The sequence below is a fragment of the Amblyraja radiata genome, chromosome 21 (assembly GCF_010909765.2).
Source record: "Amblyraja radiata isolate CabotCenter1 chromosome 21, sAmbRad1.1.pri, whole genome shotgun sequence".
NCBI classification, from domain to species: Eukaryota; Metazoa; Chordata; class Chondrichthyes; order Rajiformes; family Rajidae; genus Amblyraja; species Amblyraja radiata.
In genome coordinates, this window is record NC_045976.1 from 35,726,540 (window position 1) to 35,745,487 (window position 18,948).

Here is an 18,948-nt window from a genome sequence, read left to right on the forward strand (position 1 = left end):
TGCTGCTGGCTGTGGGTCTCTGGGATCTCCGTGCTTGCAGTGGGCCTGGTGGTCGATGTCCAATTGGTCCTGACGTCTCCGGTGACTGACACGGTGCTGCTAGCATCGCCGACGTGAAGACAGTGCAAAGCCCCCGCGCCGGTGCAATGGGCTGGAGAGGGGAGGGAAGGGGTCACACACATGGCCGGGAAGCAGAGGGGTGTAGGTGGGGTGAAACTGACTCACGATACACTGTGTATCGTGACCGTGGGAACTTTTTAACTCAGCGGGCAGGCAGCAGCAGATTGTCAATTATTAACCCTCCCACGCAATATACCCTCATCTTCTCTTTTATGAATGGGGATTTAGTTCCCCTTTCTTCGAGGACCGACCGGAGGTTCCGCTGTCACCTCTGCAGGCCGCCCTCGGTGAACGTTTTCAAGGACCTTTCTTCAAGGACCGAAAAAATGGCCGCTATTCGGAGGTTTTCGTTATTTGGATGTTCGGATAAAAGGTTGTGCACCTGTACACACAAATTAATGTATGTATCTATTCATTGTTGATTACCAATCTACATTATGTGAACACTTGTACAATGGGCTCTTACATCCCTGACCACTTTGTCTGTCTTATGAATTTTAGATATTTCCTTAGTGCAAATAATCATCCTTTCTATCCGCAAGCCTCAACCTGACTTATTGGGCTTTAATATCTGTGATAAGCAGTTTCTCAAATGCCAAATATTTCTGCGGTGTGTCAGTTCTGTGGTAACCCCGTTATCCTTTATTTGGGTGCTTTGTTGAGCTTAGTTCTTGAACACAGGAGACAAGATTATTTTCCCGACCCACTTGCCAAATGCCAGAGGATTTGCAAGATTTGCAATATTTATCCGTACTATGTTTCAGCCACCTTTGTTTTTAAATATTCTGTCAGATAGGTTGTGCTTTGAGAAGACATGGAGGTTGGTGTAGATTGGAAAGCCATGCTATTTAGTCAGCCTACCATAAACTTGGAACCCATAGCAATCCAGGTAAGAAAGTACAGAGCTTTCCAATGCTATGGTTGGTAAATAACATTAAACATTAATATAACAAATATCCAGACAGAGCATTGTAAATAAAAGCACTTCAATGGAAATAAACATGGGAAGAGATATTAAATAGTTCCCAGCTTATTAGCACCCATTTTACACTTTTGAAAATAAATCAAAACTGATCCCAATATTTGCTAGTCTTACTTTGCAAGTGGCACATAACATCAGCTAAAGTATCTCAGGTCTCCAATAATTCAGTCATACGAGTTATAAGAGGCATAGAGGCAGCTCCTCCAGCCCAGTTTGTCTATGCCGCCCAAAGTTGGTCCCATTTGCCCATGTTTGGATGGGAAAGGAATGGAGGGTTATGGTCTGAGCGCAGGTATATGGGACTAGGGGAGATTATGTGTTCGGCACGGACTAGAAGGGTCGAGATGGCCTGTTTCCGTGCTGTAATTGTTATATGGTTATTATATGGTTATATGGTTTGGGCCATATATCTTTAAACCTTACATATCCATGTACCTTGTCCAAGTGTCTTTTAAATGCTATTATAGTACTTACATCATCTGCTTCCTCTGGCAACTCGTTCCATACACTTACCATCATCTGAGTGGAAAAGTTGTTCCTCAGGTTCCTATTAAATATTTCTCCTCTCACCTTGAATCCATGTCCTCTGGATTTTGATTCCCCTACCCTGTGCCCACTGATTTGTGACCCCATTTACCATAAATCTCTCCAAAGGTCTTCCTGTCTTTCAATGCCACTAGTAAACAGAGAAAATGGGCTCTGTTCTTTACCTCAAAGAGCAGAGTATACTATATCATTCCAGACCAGCTCACTTATCTCAAATGCAAGCATCCAGAGAAGCACAGAAGTCTTTCCTGACATTGGAGACTTGCATCTGCTCGGAGGTGAAGAGATCACACAGGATGTACAGCTGATGTTTTTATAATCATATTTATACAAATCTATACAGATTGCACAAAGTACTATGACACAGATACTATGGCCAAGATAAGATGACAGCCATACATAGACTAAGATATTAAGGCCCTTTATGACTCAATTCCACAATGGACAATATAATCAATGATTGAAATGTAAAACTGTATTTCATAGACTCTAGAACATAATTTAAAGGAACAATACCATAAGATCCCCATGTAAGTCTGTAGCCAGTTGCACCTTTGGTCAGAAGCCACTTTGCCTGTATGGTGTCTGTAGTTGCATTTTCCAACACTAATTCCTCCACTGCTGTAAGTTTCACTGTTAAGAAAATTAAAACATGCTTTTTTAGACTGAAACCCTCCTCTTTTCAGCACAGTGTCCGTGCTTCATTTGCTCCCGATCATAGATGAGTAACATGCCTGTGCAGCAAATGCATTATATAACACCTGATCATTATTAGAGAAATGTTTATGATAAAATAAGGACCCATCTAAAGTGAAGTCCATCATGATGAAATTTTAATTTGTATCTCTTTCTCAATATCCTGAGCCTCTGGACTGCTGCCCTCAGTAATGTTGAGGGATGGAGTAGTGATAAGAAGGTATGTTGTGGCACATAAGATATCACAGCAATTTTCAGACGAAAGTGGAATGTTATCCGAATTTCTAGCCAATAACTAAATCACCACCACTTGAATAGATGTTCTAATCCGTATCCTATTGCCAATAGCATCCTATTAATATCATAGGTTTTCTGATCAGTATTTTATTCTATAGCCAATGTAAAAACACCTTTCAACATTACATTGGTAATTTAAAAATAGTGAAGTTTTATAGCACAGGAAAACCACAATACCATAAGTAATGACTTTATATTCATTCAAATTAAAATCCCATACTCTTTTGTATACTGAGGTTTTTAGTAAGCTAGAAGAGATTTTGAATTTAAGCAGCTCTGTGACAAAATAATGAATGCCTGTGTGATAATATATTTCCTAGAATCTTAGGCAGTCCGGAAAGGATAAATTGAAGGAAACTCTCTGGATCTTATGCAAGATGCAATTGAATGCAAAGATAAGCACCATGCATTTCTCCAGAAGTCAATGGGGAAATCTCTCCCCTTTCGCTGTACTTATCTTTGAAATGGAATCCCTTCCTCACAGACAACTACCCAGACCGATACAACACATAGCCAACAAGATAATCTAACATAGTGCTGATTAATTCCTTCAGAAAATAATGTGTTGAATATTTGCCTAAGAAATGAATTCAAGTTTATGATAATAATTGTAGATAGATATATTTAATGGAATGCAACTTGCCCTGTGATGCTGTGGCTAGTCAGCTCTGATTAAAGGAAATGGCTGTGTCAATGGAAACCATGGAGACTAGAAGACCAAAGGATGCTAAAAAGGTACTTTTGTTACAACACCTGAGCAACTTGTTTGAAGTATGAGATGTAATAAAAAGGAACTGCAGATGCTGGTTTATACCAAAGATAGACCCAGAATGCTAGAGTAACTCAATGGGTCAGCCAGCATCTCTGGAGAAAGATTTCTCCAGAGATGCTGCCTGACCCTTTGAGTTACTCCAGCATTTAGTGTCTTTCTTTGAAAAGTGGGATGTTGGATATCCGAACATACACATCACTATGGCATTATCTCCGACCCCTCCCGATTGTACTCTGAAACCCCATTATATTTTTAGTGTGATACATGGCCGGAAAAACAAATTACTTCCAAGCTTCATTAGCGTTTAAATCTCCATCATCTAAACACTAAATCACGATATTTCGTATGACGTTGCAGAGCTATTCAATAAATGACATGCTCATTGAGGCTAATTTTGCACAATTTAAAGTCTAACAAGGCTGCACTTAGCACAGGTGGAAAGACAATCTCATATGTGGTAAACTTTGAGTGATTCACTTTACATGTTCTGCTGGTGGTTGTCACAGGTTCACTGGGCCCCTCGGAATATACGGCGTAGATGCTGATGCTGTAGTCTTTGTCCTCCTGCAGATTGTCTATCCGGTGAAACGAGACATCTCCTTTGACATTCTGTTCATAGGTCAACCCAGGCCTGTTGGCTGCAGGAGAAAGTGGTTTTAATGCAGGTAAAGTACTGCATGGATCTCATTTCCACCAACTACCCTATCTTGTTTTAATGGTTGCGTTATCCTGATGAATAATCTTGAAAGTCATATTGTTGATAGAAGTTCATTGACATTAGGATTTCATTAGGTTTTCCATTTTTTGGAAAAAATGGAAATTTCTGCATCCTTAGCTTTTGCAGTGCATTGAGTTTAATCTCCATCTATGCTGCTTTGGCTTGAGAATTGAGGAATTGGCGAGGCTATGCCATTGCTTCAGTTTCACTGTATTGAGAAAGTGAACAGTCAAGCTGTGTGGTATGGTTTGAGGTGGGCGCTGAGTAATGGTATATCGTGGTGTGATGTGCTGTGCGGTGTGTAGTATCAATCGGCATGTTGTGGCATGTATGCGATTCCATAGCATGATGTGTACTGTGTGCAGTGGGGCATGGAGATGCATAAGTGCATGCATGAGGCTCTGCAATGGTGGTCCACACTCTCATTGTTGACTGCCTAATGCTCACTAGTTAGATCAACACTTCTTGATGTCCCTGTTTAGAAAGGGCATTGTTAGCTCAATCAATGGAACAGTTAATGCTAGTAGGTTGTTGAATGAAAGTGCCAATAGTCTTTGCCAAGCACCATGTTTTAGGAAGAAAGAGCTTCCCATCCAGATCTCTTTTTAATATATAAAATTATGACAAAGAATAAGCATAGGTTGCCTTCACTAGTTATTTTCCTTAACTATCCATATTTAAGTACTTACAATATTTAAACAATGGGTAAAGATGACATGGGCAATACTAATGGACTAATCACAATACCATTAGTTTCAATATAATTATGGAGAGGGTCAGAACTGGACCTAGGGTTGAGATTTTTGATTGGAGAAAGGCTAACTTTGAGGAGATGTGAAAGGATTTAAAAGGAGTAAATTGGGACATTTTGTTTTATGGGAAAGATGTGGAAGAGAAATGGAGTACATTTAAAGGTGAAATTTTAAGAGTACAGAATCTTTATGTCCCTGTTCGGTTGAAAGGAAATAGTAAAAATCGGAAAGAGCCCTGGTTTTCAAGGGAAATTGGACACTTGATTTGGAAAAAGAGGGAGATCTACAATAATTATAGGCAGCATGTAGTAAACGAGGTGCTTGAGGAGTATAAAGAATGTAAAAAGAATCTTAAGAAAGAAATTAGAAAAGCTAAAGAAGATATGAGGTTGCTTTGGCAAGTAAGGTGAAAGTAAACCCAAAGGGTTTCTACAGCTATATTAATAGCAAAAGGATAACGAGGGATAAAATTGGTCCATTAGAGAGTCAGAGTGGACAGCTATCTGCAGAGCCAAAAGAGATGGGGGAGATATTGAACAATTTCTTTTCTTCGGTATTCACCAAGGAGAAGGATATTGAATTATGTGAGGTAAGGGAAACAAGTAGAGTAGCTATGGAAACTATGAGATTCAAAGAAGAGGAAGTACTGACACTTTTGAGAAATATAAAAGTGGATAAGTCTCCAGGTCCGGACAGGATATTCCCTAGGACATTGAGGGAAGTTAGTGTAGAAATAGCAGGGGCTATGACAGAATTATTTCAAATGTCATTAGAAACGGGAACAGTGCCGGAGGATTGGCGTACTGCGCATGTTGTTCCATTGTTTAAAAAGGGGTCTAAGAGTAAACCTAGCAATTATAGACCTGTTAGTTTGACGTCAGTGGTGGGCAAATTAATGGAAAGGATACTTAGAGATAATATATATAAGCATCTGAATAAACAGGGTCTGATTAGGAACAGTCAACATGGATTTGTGCCTGGAAGGTCATGTTTGACTAAGCTTCTTGAATTTTTTGAAGAGGTTACTCGGGAAATTGATGAGGGTAAAGCAGTGGATGTTGTATATATGGACTTCAGTAAGGCCTTTGACAAGGTTCCTCATGGAAGGTTGGTTAAGAAGGTTCAATGGTTGGGTATTAATGGTGGAGTAGCCAGATGGATTCAACAGTGGCTGAATGGGAGATGCCAGAGAGTACTGGTGGATGGTTGTTTGTCAGGTTGGAGGCCAGTGACTAGTGGGGTGCCACAGGGATCTGTGTTGGGTCCACTGTTGTTTGTCATGTACATCAATGATCTGGATGATGGTGTGGTAAATTGGATTAGTAAGTATGCAGATGATACTAAGATAGGTGGGGTTGTGGATAATGAAGTAGATTTTCAAAGTCTACAGAGAGATTTATGCCAGTTGGAAGAGTGGGCTGAAAGATGGCAGATGGAGTTTAATGCTGATAAGTGTGAGGTGCTACATCTTGGCAGGACAAATCAAAATAGGACGTACATGGTAAATGGTAGGGAATTGAAGAATGCAGGTGAACAGAGGGATCTGGGAATAACTGTGCACAGGTCCCTGAAAGTGGAATCTCATGTAGATAGGGTGGTAAAGAAAGCTTTTGGTGTGCTGGCCTTTATAAATCAGAGCATTGAGTATAGAAGTTGGGATGTAATGTTAAAATTGTACAAGGCATTGGTGAGGCCAATTCTGGAGTATGGGGTACAATTTTGGTCGCCTAATTATAGGAAGGATGTCAACAAAATAGAGAGAGTACAGAGGAGATTTACTAGAATGTTGCCTGGGTTTCAGCAACTAAGTTACAGAGAAAGGTTGAACAAGTTAGGGCTTTATTCTTTGGAGCGCAGAAGGTTAAGGGGGGACTTGATAGAGGTCTTTAAAATGATGAGAGGGATAGACAGAGTTGACGTGGATAAGCTTTTCCCACTGAGAGTAGGGAAGATTCAAACAAGGGGACATGACTTGAGAATTAAGGGACAGAAGTTTAACCCAGGTTATTGATTAGAAACTTTAACTAGTTAGAGGAGCAGAGCTCAAAGTCAAATGGACTTCTCGTTGAGTGATCTTTCGAGGCCAGAACCTCAGCATTTTGCCTTTACATAAAAGATAACTAAAACTGATAAAAGGAAATAAAGGTATTATTGTTGATGACTAAAGAGGGGTTCTGATGCTCTCTCCATTGTTAAATGAAATCTCATCGTCTTCACGTCTTTTTCCAAACTGCAGCTGTTTCTAAGTTTTCTATTACTTTTCTGTAAAATGTCTCTTGCCATGGGGCTTCAGATAGTTCTTATCTGATAAATCTTACATCTGGGTATGTAGATCTTGTAACCCAACAAGGGCGCTAGTGGAAGTGTCCAAGCTACTTTCAGGCTGAACAGTCCTTGCTCTGTCACTCGGAAGTTAGTCACACGAGGCAGGACATCTGCAACACAGAAGCAAGAAGAACATAGAAACTATCTGGAGATTCAACAGAAATAAATTGTTTGCTGGTGCTAAATGCAAGCAAGCGTACTGGTCGCTGGTTGTATTTGCCTCCTGTACATGGAACTCTGCTGAAGTCAAAGGAATCAAAGATTATGGAGATGAATACACGCAGTGACTGGCTTTATCCCCACTTGCTTAGCATCATTTAGGGTCCTGTAGCTCCAAAGGTTGAAAGCTTCATTACAAAAGGTGCTCTTCATTGTCTTCAGATGCCCCATGCATTTTACATGACTTCCCAGTATCTCTTGATTCCATTAATATTGCCTAGTTACCCTGCACATCTTGCACTATTGTCTGTTTTCATATTTTATGCATTTATCCAGTTATTTTAAGGCACTGTTCTACAGGACTTTGATTTCATTCCTCTCTAGGTTGGCTCCAGTTTGAACTTTAAGTTCTTCTGTATTAGGATCCCCACTCAAAAAAAAATAGTTTATCTTAACTCTCCCATCCAACCCACTCAACCTCTTGGATATATTTCCTTACCGGTTTTGCCACTGGTACTTGTATGACCCCCGATTTCATCAGCATACACAGCCACCACTGTGAAGGAATACTTTGTTCTGGGCTTTAGGTCTGCCACCAGTATTGTGCTGACGTTACCGTCCATAACAATCTGCTTCAGAAACAAAGAAGAAATCACAATAAGTACATTATTGACAGAGTAACATTTCAAAACAAGTTTACAGTATTTAATACATTGGGCAAGTGGGTCAAGTGGTATTGGAAAGGTTTAGAAGCATCTGGGCCAAGTACAGGCAGGTGGGACAAGTGTAGATGAGGCATCTTGGATGGCACAACCAACCGTAGGCCCTGTTTCCGTGTTGTATGACTCTCAGTCTTAACAGCAGGGCCAATAAATCCATTCTCATGAGGCAGAATAAAACAGTGCTGTGCATTTGATACTAGATTTAACCTGGAATAGAGCAGAATTTGTGGGTCTCATGGTGTTTGATGGAAAATTTGACATTTGGAATTTCATTAAGGCTGGAAACACAGTTCTAGCTTAAAACTTCCCAAAGTAGTAGGGGATATTGTTTACTCACAGGCCTATTAGCATTTATAACCCTGCTTTCTCTGAATCCAGGGAGGAGATAAACAATCAAACTGCATTCTTTGGCAGGCATCTACACATTACCCTTCAGCCCCACTGCCGACAAACTGCTCACACTTCAGACTTCTTTTGCCTCTTCCATAAATTTTATGCACTAAAAAGTGACTTCAGCAAACACTCGTTGCTGCCATGGAGGTAGACATCAGGAATCATCACGAGCAGCCATGGGAACTAAGAAGTAGGAGGCATTGAAGGGCTTATCACTGAAGAGCACATCCTGTGATCTCATCGGCAGATCTCTCTGAGGAGCAATGTCTCTGTACGTTACACTTCAATCGCACAACCCTCACTGAGACCTGTGACCTCCTGTGACCTCCAAACATGGGCTTGCATACATGCCCGGATTGCTTTGCTCATGGGGTTCAAGATCTCGCGACTTCCTAGCCTCAGGATCATTCCAAGGTGATGCCACTAAAATACATCATATTTCTCAACCTGCTGCTCGTTGATGCATTAGGGGTGGTAATTACCCCAGCTCCACACTCAGAGAGAAGACCATCTACTTATTCTTTCAGCCCTTCGGACCAGGTCGAGTGGTCCCAGTGATTTATTACCATTGCAAGCTTCCCTGAGTACAGGCCTTCCTAGACTGTACTCCATTCAGAACTACTCTTTGAGATCTGAAGAAGTCCAAGGAAGGGTTCCCACCTGAAACGTCGCCTAAAGATTCCCTCCACGGATGCTGCCTGACCCACTGGGTTCCTCTTGTACTTTGTGCTTTGTTCAAGATTCCAGCATCTGCAGTCTCCTGTGCCTCCTATTCTTAGAACCGTCCTGCCGGGAATACCTCTCTACAGCCCTGGTGATCTCCATAGTTCCTTTGTAATAAAAATAACTTTGCGCATTAAGTCCCCCACTAGTATGTCCTCTTGGACCTGAGGAGAACTATTTCCTCCCGTCTCCTAGTATTGTAGCTACCATTCTTGTAATAGCTTTTCTTGAACCAATAGCACTCCCCATTAATTGGAAGAATGCAAGTAATGAGCATGTATCCCTGTGTGCACTGGCTCCTGAGATCACTGTTACTAGGTAAAAGTTAGCAGCAAGGCGATATTGCAATATATCAACAAAATAGTGTATACTGGAATTGATTACTACAACTGGAAACTTGATAAATCTCCTTTGAGAAGAATGTGATCTTTATGGGGCTTCTTGGCATACTACAAAACACTGTTTGAACACGTTACAAAGCAGTAAAGAGTTCTCAGGCTAAAAGCTGCAGTAAATCAGAAAGAAGAGAATAGTTAACACCAAACGAGGGTACTTAGTGTGAACAGATTTGTGTAGGGTCATAAAACATAGGTTAATCAAGCATAGGAACAGGCCCTTCAGGCCACAATGTTCATGCAGATCATAATGCCAAGTTAAACAAATAATTTCAGCCCACATGTGATCCATATCCCTCCATTTCCTGCGTGTCCATGTTCCTATCGAAAAACATCGTAAATGTCACTATTATATCTGCCTCCCCTGGCAGAGTGTTCCATGCACGCACTACACTCTATAAAAAACTTGCCCCGCATATCTCCTTTAAATTTTGTCCCTCTCACCATAAAGTTCTGCTCTCTAGTCCTTGATATTTCGATCCTGGGAAAAAAATTCTGACTGTCTACACTATCTATGCCTTTCATATTATTAGTTTGCTTTTTATCAGGTCTCCCCTCAGCTTTGGATGTGCCAGAAACAACAATCAAATATTTGTCAGCCTCTCCTCATGGGTAATTCCCTCTAATCGAGGCAGCATTCTGATAAATCTCCTCAGCACCATATAACCATATAACCATATAACAATTACAGCACGGAAACAGGCCATCTCGGCCCTACAAGTCCGCGCCGAACAATTTTTTTCCCTTAGTCCCACCTGCCTGCACTCATACCATAACCCTCCATTCCCTTCTCATCCATATGCCTATCCAATTTATTCTTAAATGATACCAACGAACCTGCCGCCACCACTTCCACTGGAAGCTCATTCCACACCGCTACCACTCTCTGAGTAAAGAAGTTCCCCCTCATGTTACCCCTAAACTTCTGTCCCTTAATTCTGAAGTCATGTCCTCTTGTTTGAATCTTCCCTATTCTCAAAGGGAAAAGCTTGATCACATCAACTCTGTCTATCCCTCTCATCATTTTAAAGACCTCTATCAAGTCCCCCCTTAACCTTCTGCGCTCCAGAGAATAAAGACCTAACTTATTCAACCTATCTCTGTAACTTAGTTGTTGAAACCCAGGCAACATTCTAGTAAATCTCCTCTGTACTCTCTCTATTTTGTTGACATCCTTCCTATAATTGGGCGACCAAAATTGTACACCATACTCCAGATTTGGTCTCACCAATGCCTTGTACAATTTTAACATTACATCCCAACTTCTATACTCAATGCTCTGATTTATAAAGGCTAGCATACCAAAAGATTTCTTTACCACCCTATCTATATGAGATTCCACCTTCAAGGAACTATGCACGGTTATTCCCAGATCCCTCTGTTCAACTGTATTCTTCAATTCCCTACCATTTATCATGTACGTCCTATTTTGGCCCTCTCTAAAACCTCCACATCTTTTCTGTAATTGTGGCCAGAACTACGCACAATACGGCAAATGCAGCCTAACCAAAGTCCTATAAAGCTGCAACATGACTTCCTGACTCTTATACACAATGCACAGATGAAGGTAAGCATACTATACATTACATTACCATTACATTAAGTATGTAATGTTGAGGCTCTATAAGACGCTGGTAAGGTCGCATTTGGAATATTGTGAGCAATTTTGGGCACCATATCTGAGGAAGGATGTGCTGGCTCTGGAGAGGATCCAGGGAAGGTTCACAATAATGATCCCAGGAATGAGTAGGTTAACCTATGATGAGTGTTTGTCGGCACTGGGCCTGTACTCGCTGGAATTTAGAAGAATGAGGGGGACCTCATTGAAACATGCAGAATAGTGAAAGACTTGGATAGACTGGATGTGGAGAGGATGTTTCCACTAGTGGGAGAGTCTAGGACTACAGGCCATAGCCTCAGAATTAAAGAACATTCTTTAAGGAATGAGATGAGGAGAGATTTCTTTAGTCAGAGGGTGGTGAATCTGAGGAATTATTTTCCACAGAAGGCTGTAGAGGCCACGTCAGTGGATATTTTTAAGGCAGAGGTAGATAGATTCTTGATTAGTACAGGTGTCAGAGGTTATGGGGAGAAGGCAGGAGAATGGGGATAGGAGGGAGAGATAGATCTGCCATGTTTGAATGGCAGAGTAGACTTGATGGGCTGAATGGCCTAATTCTACTCTTATCACTTATGACCTATGACATACACCTTCTTTACCACTCTGAGAAGTATAGGAACAAATAAGCAGACGAGGAGGTGAGTTTTAATGTTAAAAGACTGAGCTTGCACTGAGGGCAGATCAGCATGAAGAGATGGATGCATTGATGTGAGAAGGACAACACGGGGTGAGATGATCTTGATGAAGAGCAATTGAGGCTCGAAGGGCCAGGTGGCTTTGTCTTCGATTCACAGAGTCAAACAACACGGAAACCAGCCCCTCCACCCAATTTGTCCGTCCCAAAGAAGACACCCCATCTACACTAGTCCCACTAGCTAACATATTGTCCATATCCCTCTAAACCTTTCCTATCCATGTACTTGTGTGAGGACAGTATGTAGTGTGAGGACCACAAGCTGCTTACTGGTATGAAAAAGTAGGCACATTGTATGAGGGTAGCTTGTTGAACAACGATGACAGGTTGTGAGAGGGATGGCTCATTGCGTGAACACAGTATGGTGTCTGAGATGATAACACACAAGTCAAGAAAACTTATGAATCTGGAACAAACAGGCCGTGGGCATATGGAATGAGCTGCCAGAGGAGGTAGTGAGGTACAATTAACAACAGTTGAAAGACACTTGGACAGGTACATGGATAGGAAGGTTTAGATGGTTATGGGCCAAACGTGGACTGGTGGGACGAGTGTAGATGGGGCATCTTGGTCGCGATGGACAAGTTTGGTGGAAGGGCCTGATTCCGTGCTATATGATTCGAAGACAAGGCCATTTGGTCCTTCAAGCCTGTATTAGTCTTCATTGAGATTACAGCAGATTTTCTACCTCTAGGCCAGTTTCCTGTGCTTTTCTATATCCCTCGATTCTCCTAATGTCAAGGACACTATTGGTTTTAAATGCACTCAATGACTGAGCCTCAACAACTCTCAAGGTAGAGAAAAGCAGGAACTCATCACCTTCTGATGTTAAATTCAGTCAGTCTCTATTCTTTCAAAGACCTTTTCTTTCAGGCAGCCCAGTGTGCATGTGGTGGAGCCGTCACCCCACTGCACCAGAGACCCGGGTTCAATCCTGACTACGGGTGCTGTCTGTTGTGAGTTTGCACATTCTCTCTGTGCCGGCATGGGGTTTCGCCCGAATGCACCGGTTTCTTCCCACATCCCGAAGATGTGCGCGTTTGTACGTTAATTGGCCCTCTGCAAAATAGCCCAAATGTGCACGGGAAAGTGTGACAAGACTGAACTGGTGTGAGCGGTGATCGATGGTCGGCGTGGACTCGGTGGGCCAAAGGGCCCGTTTCCATGTTGTACGACCTTTAAAAGAACCAGCAGAAATTGGAAATGAAACAAGTTTTAAATTGTAGAGAAAGGAGGAGGGGCAAAGAGAAAGGAGAGGGGCAATAAGGGTTGGGCCCACTCTACAGGATTGGGCCACTCTTAAGTTTCTTCTCCTCCTCCTCCTCGAAGACGATAACAGTGACATTCAAAAGCTCAACACCGACAACACTCACCTGCCGCTCTTCTGCAGATATAAGTTGTCCATCCAATGTATATGGGTTGATAGCAATTCTGTAGCTCACCACAGCTCCAGTAGCAGGAGCCCAGGTCAGTCTCACAGAGTTATAACTCACTTCACTAATCACCAAATCCCGGGGGCCAGTGATTTTTTCTGCCACTGGAAAGAAAGGAGAGAAAAGATTAGATTTATCTGTTGCAGGAAGCAAGAACATTCATTACCATAATGCTATTCTGCCTCACTCCTATTTACTGTATACATAGGCTCCCTCGGGAGCTGATATTTATATCAAGTTTCTTTTCAGCTCCTAACGCTCTGATTAACACCTTTTAGAAGGTCTTTGTGAATGCTTGACTCGCAGGGGATTGCAAATTATAAGGATAATTACCAGAAAAAAACAAGACTCTGCAAAGCATGATTGTTGTTCAGAGTTTGACAACTGGGATGATTGTGTACCAAGCAAAGCAGCCCATTATAGGAGCAAACTACCAGAGATTTCAAGGTGACTTTCAACATCAGGTAACCTGCTTCCAATGTTGGATATCTGATTCCCACCCAAGGTATGGTTATCTCCAAACTCAACTACAGTATTTCATACGTTTGCAGATCAAGACCCCCCCTATCCTGCATTGTCTATGCTTGAACCAGCTCAATATCTTGCTCCCCCTTTCCTTTCATGCATTAAGCCACATTCAGCATTACCTCCTACCCTGCCTCCTTTTGTAAATCAAAAGAATGCCTCAATTCATTTTTTTCCTTTATTACATTCAAACCTTTCCTTGGCTTTACCCCACACGCACCTGCAACATTTTCCAGCTCTCCAGCTCTTTGAGAGCTGTCTGCTCATTCATTTATACTTTCCTGCACATCACTGATTTTCATCACTGTATTGTCAGCTGCCTCAATACAGAGGCCAAAGTACCCTGCCGGTGTAACTTCTCCTTTAGTCACACCTTGCCCCCTATCCCCCCCTCCCCCCCCCCCTCTTCCCCCTCCTTTATACCTCTTTATGTGGCCAGTTCAAATTTTGCCTGAGTACATCTATATGGTTACCTATAAAAACCTTCTCTACTTTTCTGTAAGGAAACTATATACAGTAAATTCAAGTATTGTTAAATTGACCTGCTGAGTGTTCCCAACAATTTATATTATCATTTCATATTTCCATCATCTCTAGTGTTTTGCTTCTGGATAATGAGACACCAAGCAACAGATCTGAAAGGAGAATTGGTTCAGCAAAGCCCACACTCACTCAAAGATAGACTGTGACTGTCCCAATTAATTTCATCAAAACCCATCTGAGAGAGAGAGAAAAAGGTTCCCTTCTTCGTCCTGGGTTCAAACAATCCCTAAAGTTGAAAGCAGTGTGCTGACAGTCTGATTTGGGAAGGCTTGCCACTGCATCATACATGATTACTTACACAGTGTTGGCCTCACAGGTCTAGGAACTTCTGAAGCTGTGAAACAAAGCCTCCTGGTGATCTTGGGTAAAATGGTGTTGAGTAGATTAAAATCCTCCACAAATAAATAATGCTCTTTGAACGGATCAGAAGCAATTTTCTTCAGCTCATTTTTATCTGAATTTTTTATTCCTTTAAAAAAGAGAAAAGAAATACATAATAAAGACAGACTAATGCAAGCTGAATCCCACCAAGTCCCTGCATCATTTTATATTGAGTTTGTTAACATTGTTGAACTGCGTGAAACACTTTTCATTTCAAGCATCCAGTGGCAATTTTCAAGTGAATGCTATGGAATACATCCCTGCACAGACCCAATAACCAATATCATCGGAGGAGCTTGCCCCTTTTAAACCATTCCAACCATCCTAGGCTCCACAAATTCAGCCTATCCATGAATGAATGAATGAATAAATACTTTATTGTTACATGTCACAAGTCACAATGAAATTCTTTGCTTGCACACCCAAGATATACAATAGGCGCTGACAAAGTTACAAAGTATCCCGCGCCAGGACCACTTTTGTTCTCCCCCTCCCTCACGACGCTCCCCCCACGCCGGGTCCTCCTTTGTTCCTCCCCAGTTTCTCCTCACAACTAAAACATTCCATCTCAAATCCAGTGCTGTCCCCTGCACACTGTACAGTGCAGTCCTGTCCTTCCTTAGTGCTGTTTAGAGATATTAGTGTACTGTAGTTTAGAGAGTAGTGAGCAGAACTGCACAAGCAATAATTTATAAAGTTGCATCTAAGATCTTCCTGCTCTTATACTCTGTGCTGGCCAATGAAAGCACAAATTGCACCTTCTTCACCACTCGATCTATCTTTATTGCCACCTTCAAGGATCTTTGGATTGTACACCAAGGTCTTTTTTCTTTCTCAATACTCTCTAGGCCCTTACCATTCATGTCATAGGTCCTACCCTTATTCAAAGCTCCTAAAACGCTTTGCCTCACACTTATCTGGATTCAATTCCATCTGCCATTGCCCTACCAATTTACCGGCTGCTCCATATCATCTGCAGTCTAAGACTACCCTCCTCGGGATCAACGGTTGAACTAATTCTGTTCCCTTCTCCACACAAGACGCCTGAACTACTCAGTGTCTCCGGCACATTTTGCTTTTATCTCTGATGTCCAACATGCAATGTATATATGTGAACAATGGTGTGTGAGGCCTTGCTGAATTTGCATGTATTTGCATTTGTCTCCTTAGCCGAGGAAGGACATTCTTTCTATGAAGGAAGTGCAACAAAGGTCTGTTAGGCTGATTCCCGGGGGTGGCAGGATTTTCATATGAGGACATGCGGGGTTTATTAGGTATGTATTCACTTGCATACAAAAGAATGAGAGAGGATTCTATAGGACCTTATAGAATTCCAAATGAGGAAACAGGCCAAATGCAGAAAGGATGTTGAATGAATGAATGAAACTTTATCATCACATGTGACATGTCACAGCGATATTCTTTGTTCTGCATACCCAAGGTATGTAAAGAGTCACCACATATAGGGCTCTGACAAAGTTACAAAGAATTTAATATCTCAATATCTGAAGAGCCCAGTACCATGATCCCAGGCTTAGAATACAATGTAGGCATTCAGAGCCAAGATCAGGGGAAACGTTTTCATCCAGAGGATGGTGAGCCTGTAAAATTCAGAGAAGGCAGTGGGAGCCAAGTCATTCAATATTTTCAAGGTGGCAGATATATGTATAATAAAATTTTCATTATCGGCATATTCTTATATCCAATATTTCTCTTAAAAAACCTCAAAATGGGATTAGATTGTTTTATTTAAATACTGTGTCAATGTTTATCAAGCTGCTTTTATACTTTCCAAGAGTATTTTGTATGTTAGGTGGCTAGACCTGATGATAGATTTACAGCAGAGCCTCATTTTGTGATGATAATTCTTTTCCCAAACAGGGTTAAGGGAGAAGGGGAGAACGTATCTGGCAACTGAACCATTCTACCGACGACTAGAGCTACTATCTACCTCATTGGAGTCCCTCAAACTATCTTTGATCAAACTTTACTGGGACTTTATCTTGCAGTAAACATTATCCACATTGTTCCCTTTATCATGTATCTGTACACTGTGGATGGCTCATTTGTAATCACGTATTGTATTTCCACTGACTGGTTAGCACACAACAAAAGCTTTTCACCCTACCTCAGCGCACGTGACAATAGGGTGATTTCACGAAAGGTCACTGGATCATAGATCCTCACCCACGTGACCGCAAAATCCAACTGGGGTACAAGCGTCACTTCCGGTACATGTTATTGATGCTGAAAACGCGCACTTTCACACCCGTTAAAAACCGCGAAAACGGCCCGTTTTTGAGCTGTAAATAACTGTGCCAGTCGGGGTGACCGTGAGACACAGTTATCTTACTTTACAGTCCAGAAGATAGATAAAAACTAAGGTAAATACATGAGGGAGCTGAAGGGGCAAAAACAGCGGAAGTGGTTAGCGGACATTCGCCGTGGAGATATAAATATTGAAAATATCGGGAATTATCGCGTTTGCTCGCTGCATTTCATCAAAAGTAAGGCATTATTGACGTTTTATCTTTATTCATTTGTTATATAAAAAGTTGTAAAAGTGAAAAATCCGTCAGTAAAATTGCAAAATCGCCCATGGTTCTCAGGTGGGTTTTAACATGCAAAATGAAAACGCTTCTGAAGCTACATTTACCATTTAAATAATCGTAAACTATCAATGCGTTTTGAAATAAACTTTACTCAGATGCAAGCTAAGGAATGGGATAATTGTCAGCTGTTAATTGGACAAAATCAGGACATTTAATTGTTTGCCAAAATATATTTCTCAATGTTTCTTGTTTAAAGCCTGCACAATCACCCAAACTACTTATTTATTTTACTGACGGATTTTTCACTTTTACAACTTTTCATATAACAAATGAATAAAGATAAAACGTCAATAATGCCTTACTTTTGATGAAATGCAGCGAGCAAACGCGATAATTCCCGATATTTTCGATCTTTATATCTCCACGGCGAATGTCCGCTAACCACTTCCGCTGTTGTTGCCCCTTCAGCTCCCTCTTGTATTTACCTTCGTTTTTATCTACCTTCTGGACTGTAAAGTAAGATAACTGTGTCTCACGGTCACCCCGACTGGCACAGTTATTTACAGCTCAAAAACGGGCCGTTTTCGTGGTTTTTAACGGGTGTGAAAGTGCGCGTTTTCAGCATCAATAACACGTACCGGAAGTGACGCTTGTACCCCAGTTGGATTTTGCGGTCACGTGGGTGAGGATCTATGAACCAGTGACCTTTCGTGAAATCACCCTATAAACAAAACTCAAACTCAACATGTGGGAACAGGGAAGTGAGTATTTACTCAGCCAAGAAAACGTTGAACGGTGACATAGTCCTGAAGGGCCAAATGGCCTACACCTGCTCCTATATTCCATGGCTCTATGCTTCTACCATTGGCATTTTGCTTCTGTGCGATTCCTTAACTAGTGTAGCAAAGCACTCGCAAAATCCACCAGATGGCATCAACAACCTTAGCAACACTCGGATCTCCAAACCAACAAGGCTTCTGACTAAATGTGGCAAACAGCACACAGGATGCTTCGGGAAAATAAGAGTAATTAAATAGCAATGAAGGGATTAACACAAACCATGCATACGACAGTACTTGCCTTTCAGCAACAAAAACTCTCAGAACAAGTGAATTGCCATCGCATTGAACTTTGCTCCTGAGATAAGTCGACAAACTATTTCTGTCACAGCTTGCGGGATATGACGTGGTGCCGTGATTTGCATCAGAATGAAACAATTAGCATTATAAAACGTGGCTATGCTGGAAAACTATTATCAAATCTGGTCACTTCATTCCATTTAATTTAGTTTAGAGATACAGCGCGGAAAGTGGCCCTTCGGCCCTCCAGATCCGCACCGCCTAGCGATCCCCGCACACGAACACCATCCTCCACACACTAGGGACAATTTTACATTTTATGCAAACCTGTACATCTTTGGAATGTGGGAGGAAACTGAAGATCTCGGAGAAATCCCACGCAGGTAATGGGGAGAACGTACAAACTCCATACGTACAAACTCCATACTAACAAGCAGTTAGTAAGGCAGTAGCTCTACTGCTATGCTACCATGCCACCCCGTTATTTTTATAGGATCAGGCTCTCCGCCCATGGCATTAT

At 41.6% G+C, this 18,948-nt stretch overlaps 1 protein-coding gene across 2 annotated transcripts in view; it reads right to left on the reverse strand.

Moving 5' to 3' along the window:
• Positions 1-18,948, reverse strand: part of LOC116985343 (collagen alpha-1(VII) chain-like) — a 278,255-nt gene that overhangs the window by 216,904 nt on the left and 42,403 nt on the right. For both annotated transcript variants that reach the window (XM_033040083.1, XM_033040084.1), the window contains exons 6-11: positions 14,715-14,885; positions 13,289-13,452; positions 7,867-7,996; positions 7,202-7,318; positions 3,896-4,051; positions 2,165-2,281 (exon numbers count right to left, since the gene is read on the reverse strand). In XM_033040083.1, the coding sequence (XP_032895974.1) occupies positions 2,165-2,281; positions 3,896-4,051; positions 7,202-7,318; positions 7,867-7,996; positions 13,289-13,452; positions 14,715-14,885 (855 nt within the window). The remainder of the gene's footprint in view (positions 1-2,164; positions 2,282-3,895; positions 4,052-7,201; positions 7,319-7,866; positions 7,997-13,288; positions 13,453-14,714; positions 14,886-18,948) is intronic.